This window comes from Branchiostoma floridae, chromosome 9, assembly GCF_000003815.2.
Source record: "Branchiostoma floridae strain S238N-H82 chromosome 9, Bfl_VNyyK, whole genome shotgun sequence".
Classification (NCBI taxonomy): Eukaryota; Metazoa; Chordata; class Leptocardii; order Amphioxiformes; family Branchiostomatidae; genus Branchiostoma; species Branchiostoma floridae.
In genome coordinates, this window is record NC_049987.1 from 21696920 (window position 1) to 21710509 (window position 13590).

The 13590-nt window shown below is 42.3% G+C and overlaps 3 protein-coding genes and 1 long non-coding RNA gene across 4 annotated transcripts in view; 1 reads left to right on the forward strand and 3 right to left on the reverse strand.

Moving 5' to 3' along the window:
- Positions 1 to 59: 59 nt before the first annotated feature.
- On the reverse strand, positions 60 to 2149 carry LOC118423525. Its single transcript, XR_004832064.1, has 3 exons — positions 2021 to 2149; positions 348 to 443; positions 60 to 131 (listed from the first exon to the last, which is right to left on the reverse strand). It is a non-coding gene; the product is annotated as an uncharacterized LOC118423525 (long non-coding RNA).
- A 161-nt stretch (positions 2150 to 2310) lies between these two features.
- LOC118423144 (cytochrome P450 2J2-like) lies at positions 2311 to 6566 on the reverse strand. Its single transcript, XM_035831150.1, has 4 exons — positions 6050 to 6566; positions 5676 to 5830; positions 4597 to 5568; positions 2311 to 4234 (listed from the first exon to the last, which is right to left on the reverse strand). The coding sequence occupies exons 1-4, from the start codon at positions 6244 to 6246 to the stop codon at positions 4026 to 4028; spliced, it is 1533 nt and encodes a 510-aa protein (XP_035687043.1). The 5' UTR covers positions 6247 to 6566; the 3' UTR covers positions 2311 to 4025.
- Positions 6567 to 7337: 771 nt separating this feature from the next.
- Positions 7338 to 11349, forward strand: LOC118423145 (dehydrodolichyl diphosphate synthase complex subunit nus1-like). The gene is made up of 5 exons (XM_035831151.1): positions 7338 to 7739; positions 8835 to 8966; positions 9670 to 9822; positions 10527 to 10626; positions 11187 to 11349. Exons 1-5 carry the CDS (start codon positions 7460 to 7462, stop codon positions 11275 to 11277), a joined length of 756 nt encoding a protein of 251 aa, XP_035687044.1. The 5' UTR covers positions 7338 to 7459; the 3' UTR covers positions 11278 to 11349.
- A 1807-nt stretch (positions 11350 to 13156) lies between these two features.
- The window catches only part of LOC118422766 (arginine/serine-rich protein PNISR-like), a gene marked incomplete in the record, with an annotated part of 11187 nt that continues 10753 nt past the window's right edge, over positions 13157 to 13590 (reverse strand). Inside the window, 1 exon segment of the mRNA XM_035830511.1 lies at positions 13157 to 13590.

Genomic DNA, 13590 nt, shown 5'->3' on the forward strand with positions numbered 1-13590 from the left:
TCCCAACATTTTGTATATTCAAATAATGTTGATTTAGTTATGAGCTGGGAATATGAAATATCCTCACCTTTAGTGTCTTCAACCCCTCCAGGTCCTTTCTCAGAGTCTTCCTTCACGGCCAGGAGGGACCGCTGAGGAAACAAACTTTTGCTTAGATGGTTCTATGGTGCAGTAGACGGATCCTGTCTGGATATCATATTTCACAATTTAGCAGTTTGTTTTTATTTCTACGTTTTGAGGAGATAGGTGGGGTTTTCGGACCGGCGGCCTTGATCTATTTAAAATTTAATGTTGGAAACGAAAACATTCCACACGAAGTTTTGAATATTAGACATATAAAAGCTCACCTCGGGAGGCTCTGCTTCAGCTGACTGGAGCAGGATCAGCAGAACAACAACACCTGCAAACAACGTCATCGTTGCCATGGAAACACGTCCAGACGGCTGATAAAAACAATCAACATGTTAAGGTGATATACTCGTCTCGCGTGCTTCCTCTTCATCCTACAATTCTCTTTTCATATTATTATTACGTTTGCCAGCTACTTTCATTATCTGCCCCAGTTGTACACATGCACATGTACAAAAAAAAGATGAGCTTTGGATGTCAGGGGCTCAGCGATAGAGCCAAAAACGCTTGCTTCATCATCTTGTCCAATGTTGCTGTTGCCCGGGGGCAAACTGTATGCACTAGCATGTGACATTCTGAAAACATCTAGATCTTGTCAACCTTCAACTTTTCTCATCCCCGCAGCAAGATGGGCATATCAAGATCTTCGATTCTCGGTCGACGATATAGTCCTTTCTATCCAGTCCGCCTTTGAGAGCTCAATGTACAGTATCTTCTAGGTGTGAGGTTATTTTACACTTGGTATGTCTTTGTAGGAATAACTAGATTTTGTTGCACTGAAGGTGTTCAGGGGTCAGGAAATAGCTCTATCGAAGTAAACAGGCGCGCGTGAGCAAGACACCAAACTTTAACATCCATAGCAACCTTCCTTGAACTTGATATCTGCTTAGCAACCTTCCTTGTGGATATTTTTCATGTATACTTTTCTATGCCCTGGGATTCTTCTAACATGAGTGAAGATGCCTGATATTTCGTGTCACATATTGCTGTCGTGTATGTATGTCTTTTTTTAAATTCTGACAAGAATTGTTTTTTTTTATTCCTAGAGCACAGTTATTTTTGTTATGCGTATAAAACATGTGTAAGTCAGTTGATGGTGAACATCAACTTGAATGTCGAGGTCTTTTACATAAAATATATGTTATGGAGCTATGTTATGGAGTCTCCGAACTCTAGTTCAAATTATGATCTAACAGACTAACATTGTCTTGCTGATGAAAGTTGCCCTGCTAATGTCTTTTTGCTCACCAATCCCTACCGTATGATAAACATTGGTAAATGCCTTTTAGACATTGACCGAATGTTTGTCTACTAAGAACAGATCTGGTCACCAGATTTTCGATGAAGTCTGAAAATCTATATCTATCGATTTCGAGAAGATGTAGTATTGCTTCAGACTTAAGCACTTAAGGAAAGACACTTCGACATGCGGGGCCTAGGCAGAAGTCACAGAACAAAACCTGAAACCTGCAGCTGAAAGGAATTCGAACAGAAAGGTGTTTTGTAAAAATTATATTAAAAATTATATTTAGTATTCCAGGCGGAATATTCCACCCAGGTGTACAAAAAGGTACCTGATGATGACTTCGGTTGGGGAGGCAAACGGCGGTGGAAGGAGAGGGATGGGCTCCGCCTTCCAAAACCGTGCCCTATAGCTAGACACAATGGATATAACAACCCAATGTCCCTACAGCCTTTGATAAAGAGGCTACATTTCGTACCGTATCAAGCTTGTTGTTCTGTGTATGAGGCATTTTAGAAATAAATCATGGCGGGTGTCACATTGTGATTGTCCCAAAGCAAATGGAACAACTTTGCTTAGTCTAGTTTGTATGTCTGCCAAGCCGTCATAGTAAACTATACATCTAACACTAGTCGTCTACATGCTCACCTTCCACAGCACTGCGGACTCCATCGTTTCTCTCACAAAACCTACGTGCTCTAACAAAAACACAAAATCAGCCCCGCGATTTTTCCTGAACAGAAGCCGCCCCTCAGCTCATTCGGTGCCCGAAAACTACTGTGCGGGGGTGACTGTGACTGCGTGTCTGTAGTATTTTTCACGTCTTAAACTTCCTTGTTGTTTTGTTTTGAAAGGATTGGACCTACGGCTCTTGCATACCTGATTAACCTTGGCTGGAATACGATCTCCAGGTGTGATGAACCGAAACGCCCTCAGTTTTGTCGTTCTGAATAGTCACAGCGCGGTGCGTGTTGATCTTGAGTTTGGGCCAGAAACTGTCACCCTACCCTGAACATGAAGCACAGGTATAGTGTTTCTTGTGACTCTATTGTATAGTGTGTACACTGTACATGCAAGTTGATTTTGATAAATTGAACTGAACAGAAGCTCTCGAAGCACTGGTGGCATGAGTACCATCCTCCGTAGTGACCGCAGACTCAATCTTTTCGCTTGCTAACCACGGCTAAGCAAGCGAAAAATTGAGCGAGTGGTTACTACGGAAGATGGTACCCAGGCTAGAGCACTGAGCCCTTGCTTCGTAGAACCAGGAGCTCCAGAAACGTTACTATTTTGCCTTTTTACATCTGCTTGGAGATTAGTTTACATTGTTTTGCGAAGATTTTGTTGTTACACTCAATTTCTTTTGTAGAATTTATTCTTGAATAGTCCACCATTTCCCTGTTTGGCCCAGCTCAGCCACAGCTATCTAACTAAGCTATATTTCCGCACCATAAAGTACAAGTCAAATAAAAAATCAAGACCATAGCACATACAGGTCCAAAGATTAAAAAAACGGATTTTCTGCTGCAGTACCAAGGTCACATACCAGGGGGCCTAAAATTGACTTTGACCTTCGTCTTCCCAACACCTACCCAGTCATTGTTATCTATCCAGAGGCTCTTGAGCTATGCTAACTACAAAAGTCCGGAAACACCGTCAAACAGAAAGACACAACCAAAACTATATCTCCATTTTTCATGGAGATTACAAATCACCGCACAGGTCCTTACCTCTTCCACTTACATACTTACAATCACTTCTGCGGAACATATATATAATAGAACATACTAACACTCTTTGTCGAAATGTTTTGGTGATGAAAACGCATGTGAACGTCGCTACAAGATGAGAAGTCCACAGTAAGTAAATTTTATAGATGATATCCTCTGCAGATCGACTATAGCTAGCTCCAAATTTATTGTGAGAGTGCGACAAAAACAAAATGGCTAGATTTCCCTGGTAGACTGCTGGTATCACTTACCAAGTTGACAACTGCAGTCATATGGCTACCAAATTGGTGCTACTTTTACTATCGAGCTATGTTTAATCTTAGCTTCACTTCAAATGTAGCATTGATTGTATTTGTAGAAGTGACACTAGTGAGGTGTATGTAGCCATGCCCGTATTTGCAGTGAAACTAAATTTGAAGTGAAGCTAAAATCAAACATAGCTCGATAGTAAAAGTAGCACCAATTGGGGACTTTCTCATGTTCACCATTTCCGTAGCCTTAATGAAATCGCGCTCCTAGCGGCCGACCCTGCAGTTGCCGCCACCGGTCATTAACCCCAGCCAGCGAGAGATTGTGTAAACACAGGCTACCATTTCCGGAAGGGGGAAATTCTTTTTTTTCTTCAAAATTGATTACTAGTAAATGAAAGCACTGATGTCATCCATAAAATTTACTTGCTGTGACCTTACATAACAAAATGACTACAATGCATCTGAAGAAAATTTCAACCACCAACACAGATTAATTTTCCTGGCAGAAACGTTATCTACAGAACTTTCTCTCTAAAAACCCTTTGGTTGCCGTTGAAGGAAGTTTTGTCCCGGTATAAGAGAACCTATCCAACGTTGAAAATCGCTCCGGCGTTTATCATACAATACAATCGCTTCTTCTGCTGTTCCAGAAGCGAACATAGGAGCGAACTACTACCCGGATGGTACTCGGGCTAGTCTGGGAACGGCGCGAACTTGGAACGCGGCCGGCATGAGCGCCACTCCCAGGACCGCGTCCTCCACCGAGGGGAGGGGGGCACCGACCGGAACGTGCAGGCTGAGGGTGAAGTTCTGCAGCAGCGCCGCGAAGAACACAACAAGCTCCGTCCTGGCCAGCTGCTCGCCCAGGCAGGTACGGCGACCTGGAGAGATACCAAGAATACTAGTAATCAATGAATTCACAAGAAAGACAGACTTTACAGAAGCTCCCAATCAAAGTAAGCATGGTGATGCAGAACTTCGCAATGAGGAAAATCACAACATAAATACAATGTAAAGGAATAATGGAATTCATGAACGGAAGGAAGGAAAAGAATGAATGAATGAATATTAATGAATGAACGAATGAATGAACGAATGAATGAATGAAAAAAAATGAAAAAAAATGAATGAATGAATGAATGAATGAATGAATGAATGAATGAATGAATGAATGAATGAATGAATGAATGAATGAATGAATGAATGAATGAATGAATGAATGAATGAACGAATGATCTCGTACCGATACCGAAAGGCCTCCATGCGGGCGGAGTCGTCACCCTCCCCTCCCTGTCCAGGAAGCGGGTGAAGTCGAACGTGTCGGGTTCTGTCCACTGCAGCGGGTCCCTGTGGACAGCCCAGCAGTTCATCAGCGTCCAGGTGCCCTCGGGTAGGCGGTACCCCCGCAGCGTGACGTCACACGCGGTGGCGCGAAAGTTGAGCGGAGAGGGCGTGGCCAGGCGGAGGATCTCCATCACGGTTGCCTCGGTAACGGGCAGGGCGCGGCGATGCGCGGCTGAGACGCTCTCTCCTCTCATCAGCACCCGGTCCAGCTCGGCTCGGACTGTCGTCTGCACGGTGGGGAACTTCGCAGCGTAGAACACGAGCCACATGAAGGCGGACAGGACGGTTTCCACACCGGCGATGAAGAGGTCAAAGACCGTCTGCATCATCTGATCATCCGTGAAGCTTCCCGGATCCTCCCCGTCGTCTTCCCGGCGCTGAATCTCCAACAGGAACACGTCCAGCAAACCGCGGATGTCGTTTGGGTCAAGCATTTGCCTGTGCTGGTGGACCTGGTTTGCAATGAAGCCACGCATTTGTTTAAATCCAGATTCGAGGTCTTCGTTGCCGTCCTTGAACCCAAGAAAAGGAATTTTCCTGAGAAAAGGGAAAGCGTTAGAAAGTCCCAGGGAACCGAGGCTTGTCGAGATGATATTCATGGAAGAAACAAACTCTTTGTAAGCTACATCGTCGGGCTTAAAGCGCTGTCCAAACACAACAGAACAAGTGACGTTAAAGATGGAGAGGGCAACGTCCGACTGGATGTTCGAAGGCTCGCCCCGATGACGTAGTAGTGACGTCACGAGAGTTCCGGCCTCCTGGTCGATGATGGTTTCTTCGTTTGATGCCCCGTTTCGTAGCAGTCGCATGGCCCTTAGAACGAACTTTCGCTGTTCTCTCCAAGCTTCGCTGTACGGTGCAAATATTATTCCTATGGATGGAAAAAAAATCAGGTGATGAACAAAAAGTCACATCACATCACACATTTCTGAAAAAAAATCCGAGAAGCAAAATATAAATTTGATATGGCCTAATCACCTTTCCCATTGTCGCTGAACAGTTTGGCTAACGGCAGACTTGCTTTCCCGGCGAACTTGGGGCCCAGGTCCACGAAGGCTTCCTTGAAGGCCCGGTAGCTGTTCAGCACTACAACGTGTTCAGAACCAAACCGTACGGCAACGATGTCCCCATACCTGCAATAGTTGCACAACTGCTTCATTAACATACAGCATTGTCCGACGCCCAACCAACTTACAAGGTAGTCCTATTCAGTGTCTAGTATTCTGACTTTGTTCTGTGTTGAGAAACTTCCGACGACAGCCAACTGGGGCCAAATGATGTATATTTTACCTTCATAGTGATATCAGTTTTATGTGAAGAAAGCTAAAGACACTGAGTGACGACACACTTACTCTTTACTCCAATTTGTCAGGTTGACGTGCGACCGCTGTCCTAACCATGGCAGGTGTCCGATAACCGGCCATGCGGGCGGCCCGGGAGGCCAGCTCTTCCGCCCTGACTGCCGAATGCACAGCCACAGTAGTAACAACACCAGCAGTAGCAGGAACGGCAAGAGCTCTTCTCTAGGATAGACCAACAAAAACGCCATAGATGGTATTGATGAAGTAACGAAAGTAACTATCCACACCTAACACCAGATACCATGCACAGTCTTGGTCCCAACTATTATTTTGTGTAGTCTGTAGACCAGTTGGGTAGGCCCTGGCGATGACAGGTATGTTCTCTGTGGAACCCATGGGGGCTTCTGAGTCCGAGCAAGGACCTCCTTGGTCCGAGTGATTGCGTGTCGGAGCCCCGGGTTATGAATGAATGAATGAAGACCTTTAAATATATTGTACGTAGATATCCACTGGGTTCAGTACAGGTCACAACAAAAGATACATGAAATATATACAATGAATCTACAATCGTTTCTTTGTGATATTGAAACTGTAACAACAGATATGCTTTATAAGTAAAGGTTTGTCTAGATTCATAAGGAATATAAATTTGCCTATGTTACTTTAGTTGTATGAAGTGGGGAAACATGGGTTCTATTAGTCTGTAGAGTTCAGCTCTCTCTTTCTTGTACAAACTACATTCTACTACAAAATGATGTTCGTCTTCTAACTTATCTGGATTGCAGTATCTACATATTCGTTGTTCTAGAGGAGTGCGGTTATGTCTTCCGGTTTCAATGTGTAATTTGTGGCAACTGACTCGTAGTTTTGTGACGGCCATGTCCTGTGCCGAATATTGTCAATATCCAGATATTGTTCTACACTATAGGTGGACTTGAACACTCTGTAAGACCTCAATTTGTTTTTAGCGGATCCACCTTTGTTGTCCTTGTGTAGCTCTCTTGGAAACGTTTGAAAATAAATGTCTTTGAGACGCTGACTGATAGAAATATGAAACTGGTCGAGGTCAGACGGCGTGGTGTTAGAACAATCCGCCCGCGCCGTGGCTATGTCAGTTTCATTGGTGTCATTGGTCAATTCCTTGGACAATCCGGCGATGTTTACTGGCCAGTAGTTGGGAAACGTCACGGGCTTGGTTGAAACGATTGATGATGATGATTGAAGAGTTGCGAAATTGGCGATGAATTTGGTCGTCCCGAGAGCACTTCAAGTGGTAACGTTATTAGTGCGCTGCCTTGCGACATATCTACAAACTGCAGTTACATTTCGTCCTCCAATCGACGGGCGACACGAAACCGAGGCTGCGCGTTGATTCCAACATGGCAGCTTCCTGATGCAACTTTCCTCCTCGGACCTTTCGCTACCTTCTCTCCCCTTCAGACTTCTCCTACACCTGGGACAATGATCCTACACCAAGTCTTGCTTTACCTCGTGCACACCCTCCTAGCGATCAGGACTTGGCTAGCGTCTCTGTACCATGGCTTGAAGAAGCCGCTCGCCTTCAAACACCGGAAGAGGACCGTTCCTCGGATCAAGTCGGACTCGAAGGCGCTGAGCAGGCTGCCGATCCACGTGGGGTTGGTGGTGGTGGAAGAGGATTTCAGATACGGGGACCTGGCCAGTTTGGTGGTGTGGTGCGCGGCCATGGGCATCTCCTATATCAGTCTGTACGACAGCCAGGGTAAGCAGCTAGCGAGCGTTGTGGTTCCTATCGTGCGCGCCCCCCTCCCCCTTGTTCGATGTTACACGTATCGCATTCATGATTTGTTTGGAAGCGGCGTTATGCTCGTGCATAATTTCAACACGCAGACTGGTAACAGTGTTTATGAATGAAGTTTTTATTTCATTCACACTCTAGGATCATAACGTATTCGTGTAGATCTCAGCACAGCGTTTATAGTACATGCAAATGCTTACGTGGGCGTGCTTCTCGACTATCATATTGAACTTTGACCTGAATGCTCAACATGACTTGTTCAGCACTTTCTTGAAATAACTTTTGGCAGTTGCATCAGCTCAAAAGATTCTTCGTACCATCTTAAGGCCAAAGGACCGAGGCATTCTTAATGTTTAGCCACCAGATCAGACCACCTGTTTGCGTGCACTGCCTAAACGTTATAAGTTGTGAGTTAGGCCAGGCAGTAGTAAGCATGTTTACCGTTTTTTTAGAGCATAGCGCGATCTTTGGCCTGAACACGTGGCGCAGGCATGATCACTAAGCTCAGGAAGCTCACTCAGTCACTGACCTTTAATAGTGGCAGTTGAACTCACCTTCAACTGGGAGGACTTTGGACTTGTAGGTCATACACCATGCATGGCTCAGTTTCAAAACTTCAGATAGAAAAAAATAAAGAGTTGAAAAAAACAACACAACAACACTGGTCTGTACATTTTGAATCAAGATTTATCATTTGAGCAGATCACCTTGCAGTGATAAGTAGCCCATAGGTTAGCAAGTGTCCCTGCTGTTTTATTAGTAGGACATATTGACATTATTAGAGGGAGGGGTTGCTATCCGCCTATCCCTGACCCTATTTCTTTGAACATGATGTGACTAAATGATTGATTGAATTTAAAGATATCATACTGCAGATTAAAAGACATTCATATGCATTAGGACAACCCAGGCCCAATGACACACACACCACAATTGTCAAGTTAATTGACAGTATGTCCTAATTGTACAACAATATTATCGAATTAAGAGATTGAAACAGACCAACCAGTATGAAGGTATAAACTATAATATAAACTATGATGTTTTCTTCCTCCTCAGGAATTCTCAAAAGAAACAACACAAGTCTTTGGCAGGAGATCATGAAACAACAGCAGGAACTTCTAGGGGAGGATAGTAACAAGTACAGTATAGAGCTGGTCACAGGAAACAGAACAACAACACAGCTAACAGGTAAGGAGGACAGCAACAAGTGCAGTATAGAGCTGGTCACAGGGAATAGAACAGCAACACAGGTAAGGGGGAAAACAGTAACAAGTACAGTATAGAGCTGGTGACGGGGAACAGAACAACAACACAGCTAACAGGTAAGGGGGAACTAACACTGCATTTTCTGATGCTACCTGAAATGTCTGACCGTTACCCAAAATATATCAAATTGCTTGAGTAATTATTTGGCATATGCTTGTAGTTAAAGCTGTGCCTCTGTTCAATGAAAATGCTAAGTTGAGATTGAAGTCATGGCACAGAAGGATTCGCATCCTCTGTTATAAAATATAATACACAAAATGACTAGCCTCCATGTACATGTACATGGCTGTCTGTTAGAAAAGGCCAGCAATCAGCGACCCAGTACAAAAAGAAATGGCCAGCAAAAGTGCCAAAAAAGGCCATAGAGAGCCTGCTATGGAGGCTACAAAATGACAGTGAATTGAACTTGAAAAGGAACCCAAACTGAAATCTTAAATTTCTTCCTAGATCTACTCTACTCTAGAAAGAATACTGGTACTGCTTGGAGATAATAATCTGATTAAATAAATCATCAAGTAATTTACTTCTGTGAAGTTCTGTCATAGCATTATTTGTGCATAGTGTTCTTAGCCTCCCACTTTACAAATGTAACTCTGACATTTAAAAAATGTCTTTATTCCTTCAGGACAAAAATATAGCGTTGAGGTTCGTCTGTTGTCGTCAGAAGACGGGAGAACAGACTTGTTACAGGCGGCACAGCGGTGGTGTCAGGCCGTGGAGGCCAGACGGAAGAAAGTGGGCGACCTTGAACCCACAGCTCTGGAGGGGCTGCTACAAGGTCAGTACTCTGGTTATGTGAATAATTTTGCCAGCTTGGCAAATTGCTGTATGACAAAGTTCACGCTCACAAAGTTACAGTTGAACATCTGTTATTATTAGAACTAGTCATTATATCAATGACGAAGGTGGCATAGTCAACGAAATGTTGGCTGTTGTAGCTTTCTGGTTGTGAATCAAGGACTTGTCAAAGAATACTGTTAGTACTTTAATCAAATGTAGAGATCTCTTCACTAAAGGTGATATCTGCACCTGGGGCACCAGTGTGGTACTGTGGTGCTCGTTCACTGCTGCACTGTTGTTATTTTTGCAGATTTTTCATAGTTAAAATATTGTGTAATACATAAGAGTATGACTTCGAAGACATCAAAATATATTTTCTTTATCTCTGATATTCGTTGAGTATTCTTTTGAACCCCACAGTGCTGCACCAGTGCCCTTAGTGCAGTGAGACTGAAGATGTAACTAAACATTAGCCTTAGCTGTTGACCTACTCTTGAACCTCTCTGTATGTCCATTCTTGTTAGCCATCTCAAAACATCATCATCAGTCCTCCTCCTTAGAAGTTGCAGCAAACAAAGGTTATTCTCCAGGTCTGCTTGAAGTACATGTCCTTCTAGATTAGTTTTGTTTCTATGAATATAAACATCAGTTGGTAATATCTTATCCTTCAAATTGTCATGCCCTACCTTTCTCTCCCCACAGCTACAAAAGGCGCCCCCGATGTAGACCTGGTCCTGAAGTTTGGGACAGTCGACAGTTTACTGGGCTTCCTGCCATGGCAAATACGCCTCACAGAAATTCTGTAAGTGGACCAACTTTTTCTACATGACCACTCTTGTTGCTATCCTTCAACTACTGTAGTACAAACGTTTCTAGTAATATGTACAGACTTTTTTCAAGTTCGTTGCATTTTAGTTTTGCAATTCTATGGATACATGTAATAGCTTTTCTGTCTGCATTCATAGTTTGAATAAAGAGACAAATCAGGCATTATTTGCCCAGATTACCATTCATATCTTCATTGTATTACAAATATAGCTCTTTCTGTTCCATAAGTGGTGTTATCTATTAAAGCCACAGCAATTTAATTTCTTGGATCTCGGATTTTTGAGATATATCTTTCACTGGAAGAATATGATGAAAAAAAAGCCTTGTGACTGGGTGCACTCAGTTTTATGGAGTGACTGAACTTCCCTCCCTTTGGCTTTTACAATGATCACATGCTGTTTCTTTACCTCAGTAAACCAAGGAACTAAGATGACATGGCCTATTAACAATGAACAGTGAGGCTAGCACTTGATAATAGCCACAGGCTAGTTTGTCAATAAATAAAATAGTCTGACATGTTCTCCTTCCTTCCAGGTCACTGCCCACCCATCACAGCATAGACTACCAGACCTTTCTACTGGCCCTGCAATCCTTCGGGAACATAGAGCAACGCTTCGGCAAATAGCCCAGAACCTCCGCAGAGATATGTGTATTTTTTGTAGTCAGAAATGCCAATAAAATTGAAGCACTTTATGATCGTTGTTTAAGAATTACAGTAGTTAGTATTCTTGTTAAAAGTCTGAGTACGGTATACATGTATGTGCAAAAAGTTCATGTTTCTACCAAGTGATGTTCAGATAGAAGATGTACACCTCAAAAGGACTCGCCATATTTGAATTACTTAAGTAAAGAGAATTATGGATACTGGAAGGACAAAATGACATATCCATGTTTGCAAAATTTCCCCAAATGCAAACAATCAAAACTAAGAGGTCATAAAAACTTTTACACCTAGCTGGGTATACATGTATGTGCACAAAGTTCATGTTTCTACCAAGTCATGTTACTTGTGAAGTAAAGAGAGATTGGGAGAATGACACATCCGTGTGTGAAAAACCTTTTCCAAATCCAAACAATCAAAGCTAAGGTCATAAAGATGCATTTTACACCCAGCTTAAATTTGACGGGCGTCATCTATTGAAGTGACAAGAATGGTGTTCCCAAATCAAAGAACTCCATAATGCTGCTGTATTTTGGTAGAGTAGAGCCGAGTTCACGGGCCGCAAATGTCTGTTCAAGTCAAGCCAATTAGGAACTTCTCGTCATGTCGCCTGGCCTTTTTAGGGTGACTTTCACATGTAAGTTGTTGTTGAAAAACTATTCCCAACATGGCTTTAAACTCTGCCACTTAAAATGTTTCTGGTCAAATTAAAATCCACTCAGACAACTCCTTCATACTTAAAACTACGAATGTAGCTAGGTATTGTTCCTCAGTGTTACTTTGGATACAGCTTTCAGTTGAATACAGAATGTGCAGTGTTTTTTTTGTACCTTTTTTAATACCACTGTCTAGCTTGTGCAACAACATTGTGCACCAAAATTTGTAGGCTCCACATGTTCGTCAGGTAGTCATCATACAATCATTGTAAATTACAGAAAAATGAGTTATTAATCATATTATTTACAGTATGTTAGAATTTCGAGTCATAAAAATAATTGTTTCATTTATGTATTTCAATATTCAAATTTATTATTAAATACCAATTGATTTTACATGTACCAAATGTTAAGGGGCCATGCAATGTATGGTTATGTCACACAGTTGTGTAAACATAATCTCTGAATCTTCAAAACGCATTTATTAGCAAGTATGGTCAATGTATGGTCATGTCTTTGGGCATAGACAATACTAGTGACTGTCAAATTGATGCTCCTGGTTGGTCATGAATGGGCCAATCACAGTCCAGTATATTTAAGTTTGCACCCTGATTGGTTAGAAACAAGCCAATCACCTGCAGCTGCCCCCTGTGTCATGGAAATCTTTAGAAGGACACATTTAGAATCTAATTGTTGATGTTGCTATCATTTAAGGACATGATCCATGTTGGACTAAATGGGAATAAAAAGAAAGATATGCCACAAAGTTGTGTTTCGAAGCATTGTTTTACGTTTCTTTCACGTACTGTTGGAATATATATTAGGTAGAAAACCGAGTGTAAAGGTTCATGTTATACAGTTTCCTCCATAAGACTTTGTTTAGTATCTGTCAACTTTGACAAGCACTTTTATCAAACCTTTCTGTAGCATGGGTACCATCTGATTTCTACTTTTTAAAAGCTGCTAGTGCAAGGAATCCAAGTAGAAATCAGCATCTTGTAGCCTGGTGCAGCATACTGTATTGTCTCGTTACAATTAAAATAAAGTAAAAAAAATCAGATGGTGCCCAGGCCAAGTTCTCTTCTTAGAAATAGAAGCTGAACATCTTGAAAAACATGTAGTTCAAAAGATTTACATTTTTGTACTTGTACAGGCCCAAATACACAGAGAAAACAGGTAGCCACCACTTCAGACAATTCTTACAGTTTATTGACAATATTACACAGTGGTATTTTCCTAATCACATCTGTAGTCATCGCAGTGCACGGAAACACTCATTTGCTAAAATGGGTTCCGACCTTGCTATAGCAAAAGGCGGAGGAATTACTCTTACCGTAATTACACGAAACCAATTCAGTGGAAGTTGTCACAAATTTGCATAAACCACACTTTACTCAGTGGCAGATCTATGTGCAGAATTGTTCTCTCTGCCTGGATTTCATTGTTGCTAAGGAGACATGTTGCCTAGACAACACACAGTTTTTGCATAAAAAAGTTTAATTTTGTTATTAATGGGGTGAACGTTGAGTGAACACTTTGTTCTATGAGCTTCAAAAGTCATATGAACGTCTTATCTTATAACCTATGATACTCGAAATTGATCAGAAGATTTTGTTCTAAG

Bases quoted from the DNA above. Each gene is read 5' to 3' on its own strand.
- LOC118423145 (XM_035831151.1), top strand. From the start codon at position 7,460: ATGATCCTACACCAAGTCTTGCTTTACCTCGTGCACACCCTCCTAGCG. The intron at 8,967-9,669 runs GTAAGGAGGACA...TTATTCCTTCAG, and splicing joins AACAACAACACAGCTAACAG to GACAAAAATATAGCGTTGAG. The intron at 9,823-10,526 runs GTCAGTACTCTG...CTCTCCCCACAG, and splicing joins TCTGGAGGGGCTGCTACAAG to CTACAAAAGGCGCCCCCGAT.
- LOC118423144 (XM_035831150.1), bottom strand. From the start codon at position 6,246: ATGGCGTTTTTGTTGGTCTATCCTAGAGAAGAGCTCTTGCCGTTCCTG. The intron at 5,831-6,049 runs GTAAGTGTGTCG...CAACTATTGCAG, and splicing joins CTGACAAATTGGAGTAAAGA to GTATGGGGACATCGTTGCCG. The intron at 5,569-5,675 runs GTGATTAGGCCA...TTCCATCCATAG, and splicing joins GTTCAGCGACAATGGGAAAG to GAATAATATTTGCACCGTAC.